At 39.7% G+C, this 22,777-nt stretch overlaps 1 protein-coding gene across 3 annotated transcripts in view; it reads left to right on the plus strand.

Moving 5' to 3' along the window:
- Positions 1-4,635: 4,635 nt before the first annotated feature.
- Positions 4,636-22,777, plus strand: part of TTC26 (tetratricopeptide repeat domain 26) — a 45,607-nt gene continuing 27,465 nt past the window's right edge. For 2 of the 3 annotated variants that reach the window (XM_030451815.1, XM_030451822.1), the window contains exons 1-9: positions 4,636-4,696; positions 4,792-4,929; positions 5,339-5,431; positions 10,584-10,698; positions 18,147-18,196; positions 19,416-19,561; positions 20,824-20,995; positions 21,407-21,481; positions 22,663-22,765. In XM_030451815.1, coding sequence (XP_030307675.1) covers positions 4,694-4,696; positions 4,792-4,929; positions 5,339-5,431; positions 10,584-10,698; positions 18,147-18,196; positions 19,416-19,561; positions 20,824-20,995; positions 21,407-21,481; positions 22,663-22,765 — 895 coding nt within the window. In that variant the 5' untranslated portion in view covers positions 4,636-4,693. The remainder of the gene's footprint in view (positions 4,697-4,791; positions 4,930-5,338; positions 5,432-10,583; positions 10,699-18,146; positions 18,197-19,415; positions 19,562-20,823; positions 20,996-21,406; positions 21,482-22,662; positions 22,766-22,777) is intronic. The other variant, XM_030451831.1, reaches the window with a different exon arrangement.

Below are 22,777 nucleotides of genomic sequence, written 5' to 3' on the forward strand. Positions count from 1 at the left end.
ATGCTTATCTGGGTGTTTAGTCACAGGTGCATGACTTTCCCTTTGCTGCTATCAATATAAGTCAATTCCCTTTCTCCCAGAACTTCTGTGTGGAAATAAACACGGTCATTAATCATTTTACAGCTCATAGCCTCCAAGATAATGCCACAGGCTAATAGAATGGTGATGATGAGAACTGCAGCACTGTTCCAGCATTATTAATAGAGTAGCTGAACTTCTTGACTTGCTTTTAATTTATAAGGTGTCATCTTGGCTTTTCATATGAGGAAAAGATTATAGCATTTCTACCTACCTTGGTCTGCATCTTAATAATAATTTCTACACCAGACATGCTAAAATTTTTTTTGGTTAATTTGATGCTGGCAGAAATACAGGATTAAATTACCTGAATCCTTCTAGACAATTTTGTTTAGTGAACATTAGATACAAATGAAGACTCTTACTGCTCTGAATGGATTTTTAAGCACTCCTGTTTGCAGAGTCCACAGCAATTGCCATGATGCCAATTTCTAGCATTTTGCTCCCGACTTCTATTGCTCACACACTATGTACAGGTAGTACCTCTAATAGTCAGGAGATAACTAACTTTTTGCACTGTGCTCAGTCCATGGCCCAACAGTTGAGTTGTGCAATTTATAACCAGCAACCCTTCTGATGGCAAAGTCTACAGGTTTGATCGATTGTAATCACAAACAATTCACCACCTTGGCCTTTAATACTGCTTTAGACCTCACCTATGAGAGAGCAAACAGACAGACAGTCACAGCTTTGCCTGCTGAGAATGTGCCAGAAGAACTCCATTTGAGCCATGCTGAAGCAGCTATTAAATGTAATATACGGTTCCTCTTTATATCTAATGTGTCTCCAGTTTTGTAACTCCAGACTGCTAAATCCAATTGAAACAATTTTTTACTTTCTCATCGTGAAGATGAGTTGAAGCTCAGTTGAAGCTAACCCTTATGGAACATGGTATCTTTTTGGAGGCAGTGCAATTACACCGAAAGAGCTGTGTGTATTTACAGGCAGTGCTGAGGTTAGGTGTCTCCCATCTGAGTTCCCCTTGACAGACAAAAAGCTGACAGCAGTGAAACATATTGTGCTTCTCAGCACTCCATGGTCCACACTATCCCAAAACTTTTAGTCAAGAAAATTGCCCCACAATGCAGATGGGTGCTGTAAACCCACCAGTGCTAAGCAAAACACTGTCTGCAAATAAAAAAGAAACTGGTATTTCTGATACTACTTTTTACCTCAGTTGGCACTGTCCTTCTAGCTAACCCACTGGCTCTGCACATCTGTTAGCTCTTATGCATTCCCAGATTTCCTCTTTTGAATCAGTATCTTAGCTGCATTTAGTATGTTGGTTCATAGAACAGCATCATCTTGTGAAAAAAAATCTATGTAAAAATGGAAGAAAACAATGTAGTGAAGTAATATTTTCAGTTACTTAAAAAAAAAATTTCTCCTGACAGATATAAGACCTTACTTAGTAGAGAAGAGCCATGACAGGAGACCAGATCACTGGCACACATCCTTATCACTTTGACCAACTTACTCAAAGCTAATTTATTGCAGAGAAATCCTCTGTGGGAGAGAGGATTATTTGCTTTCCCTTTTTATGGCCTGTGGTATGAAAGCACATTCATAAGTATGGGACACAATCATGTTGCCTTTGTGGTCCCACAGTTTTAGGGGAACCTCTTGGGGACAGTTGCAAGTGGGGTCTCTCATTCCGGGGTCAAGCCACCTTGAAAAGATTGGGAGAAGGTGAATGTGGAATCCATACTGTTATAAATGACCGGGACTCAATATTCTGTTAATGGTTTAATTTAATTAAATAAAATTGCAATAAGCAAAACAGCACTGGGTGCGTGGGGAGTCTCCGCTCCACTCACAGGCACACCGTAAAGTTTAATCTTTTCTCTTATATTACATGCCTAAATACATATTCATATCTATTCTAATACATATTCATGACTACTCTAGGAATAGACTGGGTTGTGTTTATTAGTTCTTGGAAGAGGCAGGCCTTCAAAGGCACATGCCCACTTTGTCTCTGAGGGTCTTTTTGACCCCTATCTGGTGGTCATTGGATGAAGTCAGTGTCTGCCTCAGTCTGCCCTCTCCTTACCCTTCGATTCCGCTCATGTGCTCCTTTGCTCTCTCCTGTGCAACACTCTGCAGTCAGAAGCAAAACCACCTTAAATTGCAAAGCTATGTGGTGAGCAGCAAAACCAGCTTAGATTAGCACAACAGGATAGACATTGTAGCCTTTTCAAGGTACAGAAACTGTGGATGTCTTGTTTCTTGTTCTCCTAAGCCTTGTAGTTACACAGAGAACTGTTATATTTCATTCTAACAAAATTATATGTTTGCATATTTCACAATGTTGCAGGCAGATATATTATTAGTACCCTCAAAGTTGGGTTAGCAAACACTTTATAATTACTTAACATGAATTCACAAACACATATATTACAATACTCTGAAGAAGCATCGTGTAGTTCTTCACTGCTGGTCTATGTTACAGATGATTGCACCGGGACAGGATGTATTTATTTATATTTAATTATTTTTTTTCTGGTGTGCAAAAATTTTCTTCTCAAGAAAGGAAAAGTGGTAGGAATTACTCCTGTTCATAAACATGGTGATTTTTTTGGCTAGTTTCTCGCTGGTGGTGCAATTCAGGAAATAGAAAAATGAAAGTCTGGGGAATGCCACTGCATGGTGTTTCTCTGTTACTGGGAAAGGTCTGTTTTATTCACAGCAAACGGCAATGTCAGAGGACTCAAGCTGTGCCTGCAGCTTCGACAGGAGCACCCTGTGCTGGGTTAGGAACTGGCTGGAGGGCCGGGCCCAGAGAGTGGTGCTGAACGGTGCTGCATCCAGTTGGCAGCTGCTCACCAGTGGTGTCCCCCAGGGATCAGTGTTGGGCCCAGTTCTGTTCAATATCTTCATTGATGATTTAGATGAGGGGATTGAGTCCATCATCAGCAAGTTTGCAGACAACACTAAGCTGGGGGGGAGTGTGGATCAGCTGGAAGGCAGGAGGGCTCTGCAGAGGGACCTGGACAGACTGGAAAGTTGGGATGATTCCAATGGGATGAGGTTCAACACGGCCAAGTGCCGGGTCCTGCACTTTGGCCACAACAACCCCATGGGGAGCTCCAGGCTGGGCACAGAGTGGCTGAGAGCAGCCAGGCAGAAAGGGACCTGGGAGTCTGGATTGACAGGAAGCTGAACAGAAGCCATCAGTGTGCCCAGGTGGCCAAGAAGGCCAATGGCATCCTGGCCTGTATCAGGAACAGTGTGGCCAGCAGGTCCAGGGAAAGGATTCTGCCCCTGTACTCAGCTCTGGTGAGGCCACACCTCGAGTCCTGTGTCCAGTTCTGGGCCCCTCAATTTAGGAAGGATATCGAGGTCCTGGAGCAGGTCCAAAGGAGGGCAACCAGGCTGGTGAAGGGACTTGAGCACAGACCCTATGAGGAGAGGCTGAGGGAGCTGGGGCTGTTCAGCCTAAAGAAGAGGCGGCTCAGGGGAGACCTCATCGCTCTCTACAACTACCTGAAAGGAGGGTGTAGCCAGGTGGGGGTTGGTCTCTTTTGCCAAACGACTTTCAACAAGACAAGAGGGCACGGTCTTAAGTTGTGTCAGGGGAAGTTTAGGCTAGATATTAGAAAGAATTTCTTTACGGAGAGGGTGATCAGACATTGGAATGGGCTGCCCACTGAAGTGGTGGATTCTCCGTCCCTGGAGATATTTAAAAAGAGACTGGATGTGGCACTCAGTGCCATGGTCTAGCAACCGCAACGGTGGTTCAAGGGTTGGACTCGATGATCTATGAGGTCCCTTCCAACCCAGCCAAATCTAAGATTCTATGATTCTATGAAAATTACTCACACCTTGCCAGAGAGATCAGCTACCCTATGCAGCCACTCAACCCACATACCTAACATTTTGTGTTACGCTCCCCATCTTTCTAACTCTAGAAAAACTGATGGGAAGACGAGGTTTACAAGAAAAGCACTAACACCTGAGGGCTGCCCTCCCCGTGGGGCTGTCACAGGAGAGAGACCAAGCCACCCAGGTCAGTGGGAGGAGCTCTCTGGGGTCCCTGGGATCACCGTGCAGGCTGAGCTGCTGCGAGCACAGGAGACTCGGGATGGAATGCCAGGGAAGGGGATCGCATTTGGGGATCGCACAAGACTTATTGTGGAATGTTTAGGTCAACAGGGCCATCAGTGGGGAAAGGTAGAGGACACGGGGGGTTGGGGGAGCAGCAATTTGGGGCGCAGAACCAGGTGATGTGCAAACCGGTCGCTCGTCAGGACATTTCTCTGGCCGTGCCCTGCACCTGGGGGCTCAGTGTCTTTTCATCTTAAGCTCGATTCCTAGTTTCCTGGGTGGAAGGACTCTCTCTTCCACACGTGTTTGTGTGCGCACGGTGGTTTAAATGCCAGCAGCTACAATCAGACCACGAAACGCGAAGACCTAAGTGTACGGAGTGCCAGCAACTGGACCGACCGCTTGGAAACCGACTCCGCGGAGGCGGAACGCTGGGGGGCGGCGCCAAGTCTCCAGCCGGCACCTATTCGCCGCTGCGCTCGGGTCTGCGCCGCCGCTTTCCGTCGTCCCGCGGTTACCCTGGCAACGGCGCCGTCGGCGGAGCGAGGAGCCCGGGAGCGGCGGCAGGATGGTGAGAGCCGGCGGGGAGGGAGTGCGCGAAGCTGCCCTCACCTGGGGCTGGGGCATGTCCCGCTCTAACGTGGCTGCGTTCTGCTTTCTGCCCAGATGCTCTCCCGAGCCAAGCCGGCCGTGGGGGGTACCCCGCCGCCGGGAGACAGAAGGAAGAAGAAAGGGAAGAAAGTGCCGCAGCTGGAAGAGCTCCTGGCCCAGAGGGACTTCACCGGCGCCATCGCCTTGCTGGAGGTAAGGGCCGCGGCGAAGGCGGAGACCCCGGCCCGAGGCAGCCGCCGACACCCGGGATCTCCGTCTCCCCTCGGGAGAGCGGGACCGTCGTTGCCAGGCCCGTGCCCGACACGGCTGCGGGTCGGGGGGAACCTTCGTTCCCCTGCTTTGTATCCTGCACGTCTCCTTCCGCACCCCTTAGTCCACGTTGCGGCAGCTTCTCCCCCTCGCTTGGAATTCGGTTTGGCCTGTGAGGTTTGCTTGCCGCTTCCCTCAGGAATACGAGAGCTGTGGGTGCTACCCCGCTAGCACCCACAGGTGTCAAACCACCCGTGATATAAGATGGCCCAGTGTTCCTTTGATTACCTGCGGGGTTTTCTAAACTGTGTGGCAGCTGACAGAATTCTTCCGTTCGTTCTTCCCTACAAAGTTTAAGCGCCACGTGGGTGAGCAGGAGCAGGATACAGACCTCTGGATCGGGTACTCTGCCTTTCATTTGGGTGACTACAAGAGAGCATTGGAGGTAAGTTGGGAAAATCCTGCTCCCAGAGGCTTGAAATCGAGATGTTGGGATAAAGCAATGACACCAGAAGAAAGATGTTCTGTAACAGGGAATGGTTCTGCCAGTCAACTAAGGTACAAATGTACAGTAATAAGGCAAATGCTGTGGAAAGCAGTATTTGCCTATGAAAATAGACCTTTTAAAATATTGCCATCTGATCTAATACTAGGCTCATTAGCCTAGTTTGCCCTTTCAAATGTCATAGTTTATGTCCTAAATTTTCAACTCCTTTATTGCAGCTAGTTTTCCAGTTTTGTTTTTCAGGTTTATTTATGTCTTTGTTTTCGTTGTATAGCTTATCTGTAATATGCATGCTTTTTAAATTCTTTCTTTAGAGGTTGGTGCTCCTGGCCATTTAATGTACTCTGTTGTTCATCTTTATGTATTAGGTAATTCAAGGAATTGAGACACTCTTATTCTCCAAAAGCTTTTAAGTCACTAAAAGACATGTTGGTTATTCAAATATGCATACATTTTTAATATTTGGGCATACAATGCTGTTGTGTCTTTTTCAGCGTACGAGTCCACATGCAATTCTTTCTTGTGTCCATTTATGACTCCAGTGTAACTCAGTTTGTTGCCAGTGTTACTGGGATCCCTTTATCCTGTCAGTCTGGGCAGCATATTTCTCTGTAGAAGTCTTCACAAATGTTTGTTGCCTGCCTGAGTCTGGACCTCTGTGTGCACATCAGAACGTGGAGTGGTGCAGTGTTACCCCCAAGGCTGCAAAGGTTGCAAAGATTTGAAAAGAGCTCTGTGTTCCCCAGTGTTGTTTGTCTCATTGCTGTGTTCCTACAGATGTGAATTGCTGGGTCCTTACAATCCTGCATTGCAGCTTTTAAGGCTTGTTGATTTTGGTCTGTCAGCTGGGGGAGACCTCCATTGAGAAGCAAAATTGGGATGTATAGCTGGTTTTGCAGCCTTTTAGCTTGCTTCCTTGGAAGAAATATTAAAAAAACAATGATAAAGTATTTTTAAAATAAAAATCATTGAGAAAGAGATTATAGAGCAAAGATGGTATTTCCATTCCTGGGTGAAGTTTGGTGTTAATAGTAATGCATGGTCACATGCACGGAATTCTTACTTATGGCAGAAAGAGAATTTCTAAAGCTACCAACTAAGCTCTCAAGGAACTGTCCTCCTCACAAAATTGAAGATAAAACGTCAATTGGAGGTGTTAGAAATGTTTATTGAACTGAATTAACTGTATACACAGCATAGAATATGGAATAGTAGTAAAGGACATGGTGGTAACTTCATGTTTAGAGTTTTGTAATTCGAATATTATGACTATTATAATCTGTTGCTATGGTTGAACTAGTTTCAGATAAATTCTGCTATTTGGAACACCCAGCAGGTGCTATTATAGCCAGAGTAGATGATTTTAAGTATTTCCTTCAACGAAACAGTAACAGCATTTTTTTTTTCTTTTTAGAATAAGTTTTGTATGTGGCGTGCGTTTCACCACTAGGTGATGCTGTTGACTCAAACTTTTAAAAACTGCACCCTAAGTCATAGTTTTTCCTGGTTTTCTGCCCAAGTAGGGATAATAAAAGGTTTGCATGCACGGTTTGTGTGCTTGTGTGTGTGTGTTTTAAGTGAGAGATCACAGGGCTTATCTTTTCAAATTTAAGATTGTTTTTTGGCACAGTGGTGAGTCCCTATAATTTTGTCATTTTGTGGAAATGTGGAAAATGAGCCTGTGCATCTCAACCTGGTTTATTTTGGAACAGAACACCGTAGCTGTAATTCCCAAGCCTGTAGTAATCAAGGGTAAGAGTTCTGACGGTGGAGGCTGAATTGCCTTTTAATTGTCAGCTTCAAGGTTGAAGTCTGATGCTCTCTCCTCTCTGCTGTGTTACAGAGGCACTGTTGGTGTATTCTCAAGGACAAATTCCTTGATTATCTATATTGTCTAGACCTTGGAGCACTCTTCATAGAGTGCCAAGGGCACTATATATAAAATTCAGTAGAAGATTGTGCAGATTTCTCCAAAGGGACATTACACACAGTCTAAATCATTCATGCTCCTTAGTGCCTGCAAGTTACAATGTATGTAGTCTGTGTCACTATATTCCCAATTCATATGGAATATGATATATCTGATTAAGGTCTTCAGAAATTATACTGCTCAATAATCCTTTATTTTTCAATGCATTGTTACTGTCAAAATCTCACAAAATACAGCTCGTGGTTCCTGAAGGCCCTCCTATCCACTACCTCCCTTCTTAGAGATAATCGGGAGCCATTCCTACTTACCTTCTGCCTACCCTGACTTTGCTTGGCATCATTTCAGTAAAACAGTAAATCATGAGAGGAACAGAGCTATACTAGGCTATGATGGTTCATCCATGAACAGTATCTCATCTTGCTTGAGTACTTTTTCTGGAAGTGTGAGAATAAAGGTACACTCAAGTTCCTGATATCTGAAACCAGAAAGTAGAAAATGAATCTTTTTGGCTAAAGGAAATTCTCTAGGATTCTCTGTCATGACTGTACCCAGGTTACAATGAGTATCTCCATACCTCCTGTGAGCCATCCTCTAGGCTGGACTGTTCATTGGCTCTTCGGGATCTGTGTTTATGGGCTTGGAGATTCCAGATAAGTGTTAAAGGTACTGAGCAGAATTCTGCGCTGTCAGCACTGTCAGTAGGTGTCCGTAGTTGTAAGTAATCTACCTGGCAGCCAGCTTTTGAGGAAAAGTGCATGTATCTCATGAGAGTGAGAGGTGGAGGATGGTGAGATTGCACAAAGTTGCTGTACTCCTGGTTGGCAAAAATGTGCTGCAGGCTGACCTGTGGGAAAGCTTTAGGGGTATTTAGTTGGTTGGGTTTGTTGGCTTTTTGGAAAGGATTGGGGAAAGCTCTTGTGAAACACTCTTTGAGAGACTGATGTTGAATGCCTTTCAGTGAGGAAAGGGGCAACAGCACATAGTCTGGGCTCATGGCCCAAAGTTACAGGGTAAGGAGTGCTCATAGTCCTCATTTTTTTTTACTATGTTTCCATAGATTCACATTGGTACTGCTAGAGCACTCTATTGCTTGCTTTGGATGGCCAAGCCAGAACATGACTTGTGTTTATGCACTTTGTCTTTTCTAATTAATCTGCCTGAAGCCATAGCCGAAAGGGACCTTTGGGTGCATTTAATCTGAATGGATTTTGAAAGATTCCAGATGGTTCCAATAAACAGCAGTGGCCTGTCTTTCAGAGTTCCATGGCAGGCCTACATCAAGATGTAACTGACCACAGTAGAAAAAGTTGGCCTCTATGTAAATGTTTTCTTTTTCTCTTTTTCCTCTTTTTTTTTTATTTCCCTCCCCCTCTTTTTTTATTTCCCTCCCCCTCTTTTTTTATTTCCCTCCCCCTCTTTTTTTATTTCCCTCCCCCTCTTTTTTTATTTCCCTCCCCCTTTTTTTTTTATTTCCCTCCCCCCTTTTTTTTTCCCTCCCTCTCTTTCCCCCCCTATTTTCTTTATGCTTGCAAACTATAAACTTTATTATTGTCAGCATGTGTCTGTTCTTGGAATTCACTGTCCTTTGGGCATCACTTATTTTATCTAGTGCTAAATATACACCTATGCTTTTCTCCTGGAGGTAAGACATCTTCCACCTGTAGTGGCACAATCTGGTAAATGGGGCAGAGGGAAATTCCAGTTCATATGTTTGGAGGAAGAGTGCAGAGCCATCAAGGGTGGTGTTGCTGGGAGGGATGAGAAGTTTATTGTGACTGGGAGATTGTGGATGGCCTTCCTTAAGCAGGTCTTCTGAGAACCTTGCATGTCCCTGCCTGTTAAACATGGCTGGATGAGGAGCAGGATCACCAGCAGGAGAGCCTTTCACTGGGATGGTCCTTCCTAGTAATTTAACAGAAACCTGACAGAGATGAAAGAAAAATGGAATCAAGGGGTCTCCCGGCCTCTGTTTTTAGTACCTATTGTTATGTAGATCAAAAATGTTTATCTTCGGAAATACCACTGCTTGGTGGCTGCAAAGTTATTTTTCATGAAAAAAAGTAGATTGAAAGATGGTTCCGTTAAGTTTTTACTGTTTGACAAATAACAGGAAACAAAGCCATTTATGTGACAGTAACGAGGGTACGTAGTTCATGTGGATGTGTAAGAATATGGTGTCTAGTGGTCTTCTATAGCTGTTGGCTGTAAGTTTTAAAAGGGCAAATAGTGGGGTTAGGCACAGTTTATTTACTATAATTATACCTTTATCTAGTAGGAAATCTTGAATTTGCCCAAGGCCATCTTCTGAGCTTATATTTTAATGCAGTGGTCTTCTAATAATACCCCTCTAAGTAAAAAACTGTGGTATGTGCTCCCCCAATATACATATGTATATGAATTATAAGTATGTACTATTGTACTACTGTATTATGCAATTGTTAAACACACACAAAATATAAAATTTAAAAATACAAATTTTAAAAATATGAGATGAAGATGAAATAAGCACAATTTAAAAATATTTTAGTTATTAATGGTACCAAAAACATTTTCTTCCTGCACCCAGTGGTATTGTTTGGCACAACCACTGGGATGCATACACCTCACTCCAGAGACCACTGTTTTAATCTATCTAAGACACTATCTACAGGCTTTTAAAGACATGTTTTCACAGTTGCTTTAGTAAGTATTCACACAGAGGTTTCACTGGTTTTATATCTCCCAGGTTTTGACTGGAGGAGAAGTTGTGAAGCATCAGAAAAGACTGAGCAAAAGTTGATTGTCTTGATAGCTTTATAACTTTAATATGTTTAATTTTTATAAATAATATTTTTATAGTCTATAAATATTTAATAATAAAAATAATGTTTTTATAAATATATAGCTTCAGTATTGACATAATTCATGCTCATAAAGATTTATAGTGCTGCTTGTTCCTGTTGTCTGTTCTATTACAGTAAACAAAGAAGAGCTAAGAACATACATAGGTTAAAATACAATAGTTTCATTGTAAGAACTGCAGTGAACTTGAGAATAAGTTGCTTGATCTCAGTAGTTTAATGATGCATTATAAGATGGTGGAAGAGTGATATTTCACACAAGTCTGTGCTATTATGCGCTTTTTTTTTTTTTTTTTTTAATGAACCCTCTCTTCTGCCACAGGAATTTGAGGCCTTAACCAAACAACCAGATTGCAATCCAGATGTGTGGGTGAACCTTGCCTGTACCTACTTTTTTCTGGGGATGTATACAGAAGCTGAACAAGCAGCCTTGAAAGGTGAGATGTACGTCTGATGGAAAGGACAATTAGTTGACTTGAACACTGGAAGTAATTTCCAGAGGAAGTATTCAAAGCCTTTTTTCCATGTGAATAAACGATACTTTGGGACAAAGATGGGGTTTTTGGGTGGGGGCTTTTTGTTTGTTTATTTTTCCGGTTTTTTTTTCATTTAACAGGTGAATTATGTAGTTTGCTTCGTAAAAAGAGCTTGAGCAGGTGGAGCAGCTGGAACTGAAATATGCATCTGGAAAACACTCTTATTAATTTTAACACACAAAACCCTGCATATGTTGACTAGCAACAAAAAGTTACTTTTCTTTTGACTGTTTCCATGCCTCTGAGCCAGTGTAGATGAATCTGATAGTGAAATTATTAAAAAATATGAGAGTTCAGCACTCTCCCCAATGCGGACAAAAGCTCTGTTGAAGTAGTTTGAGTGAATCAGGAGGTTGTCTTGTTGCATTATAAGTCAGATATTAGGTATCTGATTTGTAAAGGCTTGGAGTTCACTGCAGTCACATTGTTAGCTTTATTTTAATCTGAACATGCATAGGGTAATTTAAAGAAGGGGAATAGAAATTGGATTCTAAAGCAATTTTAACTGTCTAAATTTTTTTCTGCAGTTTCATTTTGTTACCCATAACTTTCTATTTATCTTAGTGATTTATATTGCTTCCCATAACCATACTGTCAGGGCTTTCTAAGTAGAATTAATAGTAGTGATGTTCTTAGTCCACTTCTGACTCTTGCCTTTTTAGGATAAAATCTTATTGAAGTACAGGTTTTATCCTTTCTCTCTTTAGTCTTCCAGTCTTGGGCAGAAAATAGGATAGGGAAAAATAATTGTGTACTTCCTGCTACTGTGGAAGATTGCTTTCAAAAAGGAAAGCTTTGTAGTATTTTTTAGAAATATTTAGATTCTTATATCCCTTTAAAGTCCTCTGAAAGGCCATGCTAAGCTTGTATCCCATAACTGGAAACGTTTCCAACTATAAGAATTTTCATGCAGAGCTCTGTGATATGTATTGTTCAAGAGGTGTATAAATTTCTAATATTCACAGATAATAAATTAATCTTTAATGTACCACAGATTTGAGCTTTGGAGGCTACGGTCTCCAAAGCTTGAATTTAAGATTTGAACTGGAATTTTAAAATAATTGGACAATAGAGCCTGAGGTGTCACTTTGACATAAACCATGAAGGAAGCAAGCAGCTGCATCCTGTACCAGTTGAGAGGCATTGTCATCAGCTTCACATCATGTGAATTACAGTAATCCATTCTAGAGATGACAGAGACACAGCTGGGCATGCAACTTCATTAACTGTGAGATGGCAGTGAGGGAAGGTTAATTTTGCCATGGCCCTTCATATTAGTTTGTAGTATCATGGTGAGTGGCAGGGTAGGGGGTGTGGTTAGTGATGCTCAGGTGCTGGAGAAAAGGGCAGGAGTACTAAGACAGGAGTGTGATGTTTAGGAAGAGTAGCTGAAGGAGGGAAGAGAATATAACTGAGTGCTCTTGCTGGTAATAGCAATTCCTGGTTTTATGTAAATGTTTAAGAAGGAAAGCATGTCACTTTTTACAGTGAGGTGTTAGACCTTTCTTATAAGTACTGTAATATCAATGATTTCTGGCTACATAAGCTTTGGCTGTCACAGCTGAAGATTTGTAATGCTTGTCTTTTCTCCATTGAAGGCTTCCAAGTGCTTTAAATTCCCTTTCCCATTCTCATTATTTCAGTCTTTCTTACAGTGAGGTTGAACCACTTTATTTTCACTCAAGAGAGATCCTCTCCTAGGTTTTTTTCACATTTTAGGATTGCATCAGTGGTGGCTGTTCACAATATATCATTGACAGCTGAAGCTCTTACATCTTGTGATCTCTTCCATGGTTTTGCAAGATCCTGAAGAAACAAAATATTTCTTTGATATAGACGTAACAGTGAAGTCTCTAGAATAACACCATTTATCCCGTACTGCCTTGAATATTGCTGAAAAAATGGCATGTTGTGTTAGTGTTGGGCTTACTATTGCTATTTTGGGATTATTTTCACTGAATTCTTTCATTCTGCTTGCTGTTTATAGATAGCTGCAGTTCTGTTAAGCCCCTGAAAGTAGAACAGTGCTAAAACAAATGAGGGAGTTTCCTCTGTGGGAAAGGGAACATGTATGTTAGATTTCTGGAATAGATTTTCCTCACAAACATGTAAATATCTAGAAATCAAATAGAAGTTCATTCTTGTCATGTCCTGCTACTATTATTAGCTTTCTGAGAAAAATATGCAGGATACTTAAAGATGTGGAAATGAGCATTAAAAGCTATGAGGTAATTATTGCATTTCATACAAGATATATAGTCATGATCTCTTGTGGAGCAAGATTTTATGTTTATTTTATAATAGATGTGAAGTGTTCTTTTAGCTTGTCATTACTTAATTAAAACTTTATGGTACATTCTCTCAGGAAAGAATAAATCCATATATCAAAACTCATATAAACCAGAATTACTGCAAATACAACCAAAGAAGTAGAGCAATAAGGCAATAGAGAAAAATCCTTCTTTGAAGGTTTTTCATTATGGTTGTACTTTATCTCCTCTAGGCTTTCTTCCAAGTTCCTTTTAGATATTTCTGGCTTCTCTATTTCTGTGCTGTCCCCTTACATTACAGTTACTAATGTTTCTGGATCTGAGGTGAAGGTAGAGTTACTTCAGGCAGCTACTGTTGTTTCACAGTCATCCCATAGCAAAGCTGCCAAGTGGTGATCTGCTTACTGCTTTTGCATCTGTGGTGTCATACACTGGCTGAACATATGTTTTCCATGCCATGTGCCAACTTTGGGAGAATGAGGCTGAAAGTCTTAATCTGGGCTTACTAAATAATAAATTACTAACTTTTATTTATAAAACCAAATAATCTTTTATTGCATTTCCAGTTTCTGTGCCTTGTAAAGGACAGGAACCCAAAACTCAGCCTGGCACACTTGAACAAAGATCCTGGTAACTGATTGTAATATTCAGAAGTCTGCATAGCACTCTAAGAAGCTGTTGGCTAGCACTGCGTTAAGAAAAACACTGGAACTAACAGTATTATTTTAGACTACAAAATGTGCACATAAGTGGAGGTGCAGTCAAATCTGTTATGAAAAATTGACTTTTTAGGATAAATGGAATTTTACAGTTAAATAAAAGATTCATGCACAGACCGGGTTGTATTGCTGAATCAGTCATTGAAGTTTTGGGTGTTTCTCCCTTATGAAGCTTTGTCCATTGAAAATTATAATTACTTTTTCTCAACACTGCATGTGTCAGATCTATATGTGGCTTAACTGGACACAGATACTTCTTATTTCACAGCCTATACTGGAATGAGCGATGTTGTACAAAAGCAGAACAGATATGGGTCAGTAAAAACGATGATATTTTCCAAGCCAATTTGTTTATGCATGTACTAATGTTTGCCAGGTGGCTGTCACCAGTGAAACATGAAGTTACAATTGGGCATGGAAAAGTTCCCAATTTTCTTTTTCTTTAGACTGCATGTTCACCTACATGCAAAATTAACTGCTTTCTGCTTGAACTGTATTTCTTGAGAATAGTAGTTCCTTTTCATTGCATTTCAGCTGTGGTTTTGAATCAGAAGATTTTTATATTTAGAACTTTCAAAGTACACGACTGAAAATATCAAATTACAGATATTTCAACTTTAAAACTAATAACCTTATATTCTTGTTTTGCTTTTTAAAGTATAGTGGAAGCCACAGAACAGGTATGATTGATAGTTTTTTGCTTCAGTGATTTTTAACTTGCTGTGTGTCTGCATGACTGAAATGAAATTTGTATATGTTGCAAGTAACAGAACATAGTTCAACTGGCTTTTAAGTATTTTGGTTATGGAAAAAATTCAATTAATGTCCTCTAAATTTCAAGAAGATTCTGAGCAGTTGAGCTGTTCAAGTGTGCCTAAGTGTGAACCTCACTGTTGGACCATGTGTTTTTTCTGGACGTTTTTCCCATACCGTTGCATTTTCCTCCATCAGCGAGACTTGTTCTGGGGCACAAAGGGCTTCATTCAGCTAACATATTCAGGTGAGGGACAGGAGAAAAAGGTTTTCTCTGGTCATATCTTATGCACTGTTTTGCTGAAGTTTTTTCAGCACAGTTCCGCTCCTACCAGTTCCTGCCTGTGTATGTCTAAGGTATGTTCCACATCTATTAATGTGTGAAGTGATGCTATAGTGTTACTCATTATGTTTGCAAGGTGGAACTTGTTACTGCTACATGCATGAAAAGCATTGCCTTGCATTCATAGGAGAGGCCACAAATGCCCTTTTGTCCATGTCTGTATCTTATCATCTTTCTGCTTGTGCAGCAATATGGAACCCACCAAGAGTCTGAGCTACTGTTATTAGTGAGCTTAACTTTTTGTTTAATGATTAGCGATAATAACTGTCTTCACTCATGTAGCTGTTAATTAGGTGCCTCGTCAGTGTCAGCACAAAAATATACAGAACACTTTTAAGATCAATGTCCACTATGACATTAGTGCCTGGAACATCAGTAATGATCATGACAAAAATTCTAGTGTAGGAATATCAACATGTTTCCTAGTTGGAAAGAGATACGTCCTATCTGCCTACCTCAGCGATATCTTCAGCACAAGGCCAATACTAGATCTGAGTCTAGTTTTGTTGTAGTCCAGTTTTTTGCTGTGAGGCATTGTGGCTTTATTACAGTCCCTAGGTTGCTCAGTACTGATTTTAAAATGAAAAAAAAGTACGGTCGTCATCTTGAAAAAGTAGGACAGGAGAAGAAGACTGTGCTTCTTTGTGGCATAAATACATCTGTGAAAGTGAAATTTGGTAGCATCAAAAAGTAATAAAAGAACAAGCCTGATGTCCTTTAAAAATCATTCTCTTATGAGGCAGCTGTATGACTCCCTGCTTCAGTGGTTGACAACAGCTTTATGCAATATTCACAACCACATTATTTCTGGAAAGTAATCTGACATTGTTCATATATTTTTTTGTCTTCCCCAAATAATGTATTTGGCACTGGGAGGAGAAAAGTCACTGCTGATACTGAATGTTTCCATGGTTCCTCTTACTATATGGGCAGGACTATTTTTTGTTTGGTTTGCCCCTCTCCTCCATAGTCTGCCATTAAGTAAAAGTGTCTTATTTTAAAGAATATCAAATAGATAGTATCACCTCATATGTTATGAAGCAGGACATTTTTTCTCCTTCTGTATTCCCGTGCACAGCATCAGAACTCAGGTTTCATCTTTTGGATGGTTTTAGGTACAAAATGATGTGGAGTAACCCTCCAGCATTTCCCAAATAGTAAATAATTTTCATGTAAGATCAGATGCCAGGATTGCAAGGGCAGCACTGCAGTCTCTGGTTTGATAGTGAAACAAGAATTCTTCAGTTTAGATTCTTGAAAGAGTATTGCTTGCAAGTCACAATTTTCACAGTGAAGTTAATGCTAAAACCCACTCAAAAAACCCAAACAAAAAATAAAACAAAAAACCAAAAACCACCCCAAAACTTATTCAAAGAGGAACATGGGTGTCTGTACCCATTTTACTGTGATAATACAACGTTATTTTCAAAGTAAATCCCACAATCTCTCCTTGTATTTTTGGAGTCTTTGATGACCAAGTGTTTTGAATTGTGCATGGTGGTTGTGGTTGGTTGAAGTTTTGCACAAAAGCACATGTGGGGTCCATATGTAACCCTTCTAGATCTTGATATTACAACCTATCAATTAATGCTGGGGCACATGTGGATTTACCCTGGTATCATTGCTGACCACATTTTGAAGACCATGCATTTAAATTAAAATACTCAAATTTTCTAACTCAGTAGATGAAATAATTTCTAGAATGTACTGTCTTGGCAGTTATACTACTACTGCTGCTTACACAAGACTGATTGTAACTTTCTGCTCTTTCAATAATCAGGATAAAGAGAATTTCCACAAATATCCTAGACTGAAGACCATTTTAGCTTCTCAGCAGCTTGATGGTGCTGTCAGTAGTACTTTGCAAGACACTGTGGTTTTGTGAGAACTTCTTCATCCTGCTGTTGCTTTCTGGGTTTCATTGTCCTAGCAGTTCTTTAAAGATACAGTTCACTTTCCTTTTTTTCTATGAAATGGTTAAATTACAGCTTGGGAAGGAGTAAGAGACAGAAATAACTGCTGTGCCCATTGGAAGTAGATGGACAGACTTACACTGCCAACCTGATAAAAATGGCCTGGGTTTTGGGATTATTCACTTCATTATAAAGTTTAAAGTTTTCTTACTGTGTGGAGAATGAATAAGAAGTCTGGAATATCTCCCTAAATAACATTTTTTAAAAAAATTAAAAATCTAACCTATTACTAGAAAATTCCATCTTGGAAGGGGGGAGGGAAGAGGTTTTGGTGGTTTGAACCCTCTTTCATGGTTTAGGATGTCAGAAGAATTATAGTCTTGTGTTACAGGCCATTGCTTTGCTAACTCTGCACTTCTGTGCCCTCATAAACACAGTAAGTAATTCTGCTTTTTGTGAAGATTCTGTGTACATCCTTTCTGTAGAACATAGGTTGCCAGCTGGTTGGTCTGGGCAAGAATGAGAGTGCTTATTAACTGAGTAAGCTAAAGAAAATACAGGAAACAAGGGAAGGCTTTTTGGAAGACTGCTTGAAAAAGACATTAATAGCTCTGTTGGATGAGGACCTTTGTCACCCTCAGAGAACGACAAGGCTCTCTCTAGCGACTTAAAGCTCTACAGTTAACAGTTTGTCATATGGAGCAAGTTAAATGGAATTCTTGATCCTGCTAGGGCAAGAAATTTCCTTAACTTTAGTGGCTTTGGAAAGGAGATGTATCCGTTAAATCTCTCACCATGTGTTAGTTTGATGCTCAGAAGTATTAGAAGTAAGTATAATATAGTGTGCATATATAACAAAATGGTAGCAGCAATGGATTTTGCAATACACTGGAAGCTGACAGGATTCCTGGAATTATGAATCACAACTTATTTCAAATATGAAATCTTGTAGAAGCAGCCTTGGTTACGTGTTTTTCTATTGGTGCTTTTTATTTAAGATGCTGTGCTGTGCCACTTGTGCCAAAACAGAGAAGTATACAGAAGGCCTTGCAGGCAAATGGTAGTGGAATTTGTAAGTGTCACTTGAAAGCAGAGGCCAATGAAAAGTTATTTTCAACAAGGATTTCAAAAGAAGTGCTCAGGCAATGAGGATAGGAAGCAGGAGGGCCTTTCAACCACTCCGTAACTCCTCGAACCTGCCCCCTGGGCATGACTTGCAAAGAACTGCATTTGGGCTAGTTAATGAAATAATAATATGGGTGCATGTATGTCTGTTGAGAAGGGGAGTTAAAAATAAAAGAGGCATCTTGAGCTGTTCTTTGCAGTGATACTTACTGAGTTTTCCTTACAGCACCAAAGAGTCGTCTACAGAACCGTTTACTTTTTCACCTGGCACATAAGGTATGATGTCTTTTCTTCACTCATGCTTTCTTTTTCTTTTCAATTGGGTAACATGTAGTTCATGCTGACAATCTGGCAGAAGAATTAAAATGTCTGTGGTAGCATGAGAACAAATGTTTTCCAGAACCACTCTAGTCTATTCAAATGTGGAGGAGAAAGTGTGAGAACATGGTCTCAGAATAGGTGCCCTCAGCATGTGTCTAAGGAAAGTCTTACCAACTCACTTCATATAAGCCATACAACAGAAACCTGATGGTAATTTTGATCGTGAGGAACCTGGGACTTGAAAAGAATCGTAAATTTTTAAGACACTATTTTTCTTTTTCCTTTAAGTGTACAAAGTTTTCCTAACTTGCAGCTGTCTTATACTTTGCAATTTGTGGAAAATGGTCTATATGCAATTACTGATCCTCCTAAGTCATGCAGTATACAAGAAGTGGTATAGTTTAGAGCACTACAGTAGAAATGTAATGTTTATTTAACTTAACACCCATAGCTTTAGCTTCTTAAATTTGGTTTTGCACCATCCTATATTATACTAAACAAGTACTATGCTGCAAAGGGAAGCACTGGAATAAGTGACTTGAGTAGATTGAATAGCCTCAACTCTACTATTGTAATACAAGTATAACAGGTATGGTTAACTCTGATCCTTATTTTTATCCTTATGTATGTTATATGCTATACAGCAATACTTTCAAAAATAAACCATTTAGTTAAGGAAATCTGTATTTTAAGGGGGTTATGAAAGGTAATTCATTTGTGCTGTAAAGAAGGATAGTGAAAATTCTTCCTTTTGTGTTGACAAGTTCGGCTTTTTCTGATATCCATGAGAAACAAATTTTGGATCTACAATGGGCAGAATTTCTGTTGGCTCAAAGAACAACCATCAAATCTTGTGTTACAAAATTCTGTTTGTGAAATAATTAATTCAGCTCTTTCCTTCCTATCCATCAACACATGTGACACATAATTATGTCTAAATCACACCTTAAAGGAAAATATGTACTTAATTTTAGCCCCACATTTATCTAGTTTCAACTGGTCTGCCTCTTTAATGTTTGGCTTTTTCCACTGGTCAAATTAACTTTTGAAGTAATAAATGTTTCTCCCAGTGTTTAATATGACAAAGCAAAGACAAAACTAATTGAGCTAATGAACTTAAATTATTGTTTTTCCTCATTGAACTCTTCTGAGATTGTGTCCCACTCTTTTTTAGTTCCATGATGAGAAGAAACTGATGAGCTCTCACCAGAATCTGCAAGACATTACAGAAGATCAGCTCAGCTTGGCATCAATCCACTACATGCGGTCCCACTACCAAGAAGCTATTGATATCTACAAACGCATTCTTCTGGATAATCGGTGGGCACACCTACTCTAAACCTTACTGCAGCACCTCTGACTCATTGTATTTGAATTCCATAGAGCTTTTTGGGTTCTGAATGTAGGAACTTTACCATAGGAACCCTAATGTCCCTTTTCCACTACAAAATGTGTTCAACTTGCAGCCCTGTCACTTTTCTTCATTGCGAATCTTTACTGAAAAAAAGAAGCCTGCTTTCTGTTGCTTTTGTTTAGTGATATTTTCATGTAATTAATTCTGAGATCTTTTTTTATCTTATTACTTACTTCTGCTGAAATGATGTATGGTTATGTTCCTGCTTTGTCTTTTTCTGGTTTTCCCCCTCTGATGGCCAGTCTGACCCTTACTTGTGATTACAGACTTCTCCTTCACTTCTTCGCCTTTTTAAGAAGTGTTCAATTCCAACCTCTTGTGTAGAGTTCCTTACATTCCATTAAGTCTGAAATTCTGTTTCTATTTATCCTGCTATGAAACTTGTTGATGTTTTTTTAGTATTGTATTTTGCAAATTCTTAGTTCAGAATATACCAAGGAACAAAATGAATTCTTAAGTGTTTGGAAGTATTGCTTGATAAAATAGAAACTTCTGTCCCAGAATACATAGCTATCTTTTGGCAGTATCTCCTCTTGAATGCTGCAGAGAAGCCCATCATAATGTACATAAGCACGTCACGTAACGCTTGGGGAAGAGGTTTTAACTTCCAGCTCCTGTAGAAGTAATTGCTCAAAGCTAAATGAATAACCTTCATACCAGTTATCCTTTTACTTACTGTTATCACAAATTCCCATCTTATTTCTGTGTCTAGTTCTTCCAGATTGATAGCTTGTAAAGGCAAGTATTTTTTGAAGTAGTTTTACTTGGTATAAAATTCAATAAAATATTATCAAAGTTTTATGTACATATTTAGTATCTTGTAAGATACTGCACAGAAAATCGTATATGAAAACTAGAAATGTTCTGTGCATTTCCTTAATGTGAAGTTGCCACCATTTCCCAGATTTGTAAGCCAGTAGTTTTGTTGGTAATTCTTTAAAACTGCAATATCTGCCACTGAAAAAAATACAGTGAGTCTGGATCTCTGCAATCTTACCTAACAAACTAGAGCTCTAAAGATGCCTAATAAACATTTCTCAGAAACTCCAGTTTTTATGTGCTTGTAAAAGGTCTATAGACGTGTGAGAGCTTTATCACTTGCTTTAATATTCTGTAGTATAACTATCCGGTGGGATTTAAAAGTTCTCTTTAATCCTCTTTCCTGTAGGGAATACCTGGCTCTGAATGTATATGTGGCCCTATGCTATTACAAACTGGATTACTATGATGTATCACAGGAAGTGCTAGCTGTTTATCTTCAGCAAGTTCCTGACAGCACCATTGCTCTTAACCTTAAGGCTTGTAACCATTTCCGACTGTACAATGGGAAGGCTGCTGAGGTATCTATTAGACAGTCCTTCATTTCACCTTTATTTTATTTCAAGATTCCATATGGGTTTCTTTTCCTTGTTATCTGTCCTAATCAATAATGTTGATAATGGCCTTTATCTTGTCATTGTGTCCTTCTCTCAGGAATGTCACCTACTGCAGTTTCCCTATTATTAAGCCATCTGTCCACATGTGTGCACAATGGTCTTAGAGTCTTCCTAGTCTGCTTTTGACCTTGTATCTATATGCATTATCCAATTGCTAAAATCATCTGCATAGAAATGGGAAGGCAAAAAATCTTCCAGTGACCCAGCACTGCTGAAGATGTCTATCTGTGAGTTTTGAGGCTTATATGAAGATTTATTTATGCTTGTGTCCTTTTTTGTTTTTCTTTTAAAATTTTGGAATGCATGTAATTCCAGGCAGAGCTCAAGAACTTGACCGACAGCGCCTCATCATCTTTTGAATTTGGCAAGGAGCTCATTAAGCACAATCTAGTGAGTAGTGTATTTATCAGAATTAATGTGCACTGCACTCATTTGTTGAGCATTTCTTGATGATTCAGAAAATGGAATATTTTGGGAATTGCAGGCCAAATTGAATCTCTGCTACCATGTCAAGTCCTAGTCCAGAAATCTTAAGTGTATAACCAATGTGCCACCAAGTGGCACATTGTTCTTCCTGGTTTTTTTCCCTGTCAGTTTGATACTGTGTCAAGAAAATAAAAATACTGTTGCATTTACACCCAAGTGCATATTAAAATAATTTATGTCCTGTAAGAATACATTTGCAAGGCATTTTGTGGAGCCCAGTCAATGAGGAAACTTAGAAACAAGTCAGAATACATGACCCTAAACTCAATAGTATAACAGTGTGAGAGGAATTAACATAACTCAGGAAAATGATCTTCATGCAAGAGGTACTTAGCAAGTTGATAGGGAAAAAGATGCTGATAAAAGCCAAAATACTGTGTGCTTTGCAGTAAGAGAGTCACTAATCACCTGTTAATTTTCCCTGCAGTGGTATTACTACTTCACTGAATACCAGTAACAGTATTATTTAATGATTGCTTGGTTTGTCATTTTTCAAGAGCAGTGACAAGCTAACACTTTTTTCCACCAGAGTTAAAACTACTTGCAAACTAGACTTTTGTAGGTTAACATTCTTTACTTTGAATGGTGATCTTTTTGACTGGTTTATTGAACAAGTATGTTAGATTTTGCTGGGAGAACTGTCATATGAAACTGAAGTCTAAAGAATCGGCTGCTCCTGATCATTTTAGAATCTTGTGGCATTCTAAATAAATGTAGAGTTGTTAGCCAAATTTTTTCACATTAATACATCATAAGCAAAGTGTAATTCTGGGTATGTTCCCTTGCCTCTTGTCTCAGACTGTCTTATTCTTTAAAATCTTTGAAATATAATGTATCATTGCTTTGAGCTACTAAAGCCTGAAATAAATTAATCTTTACTGATGGATTAAATACTTTATATTCTTCAGATTAAAGATTGTTACACATAATTCTATAGTTATATTAAAGCAGAGATTATGTTAATGCCAGTACCACTGACCTTTTCCTACTGTTAATATAGGAATTTAAAGATTAATTTCCTTGAATTAAGAGTTCATAGACAAGATTTTGGTACACAGTTATCAATATGCTGCTTTTCTCTGCAGGTGGTGTTCCGAGGAGGAGAAGGGGCTTTGCAGGTCTTGCCTCCTCTGGTTGATGTTATTCCTGAGGCAAGACTAAATCTTGTGATTTACTATCTCCGGCAAGGTACATACCCAT

The sequence above is a fragment of the Calypte anna genome, chromosome 1 (assembly GCF_003957555.1).
Source record: "Calypte anna isolate BGI_N300 chromosome 1, bCalAnn1_v1.p, whole genome shotgun sequence".
Classification (NCBI taxonomy): Eukaryota; Metazoa; Chordata; class Aves; order Apodiformes; family Trochilidae; genus Calypte; species Calypte anna.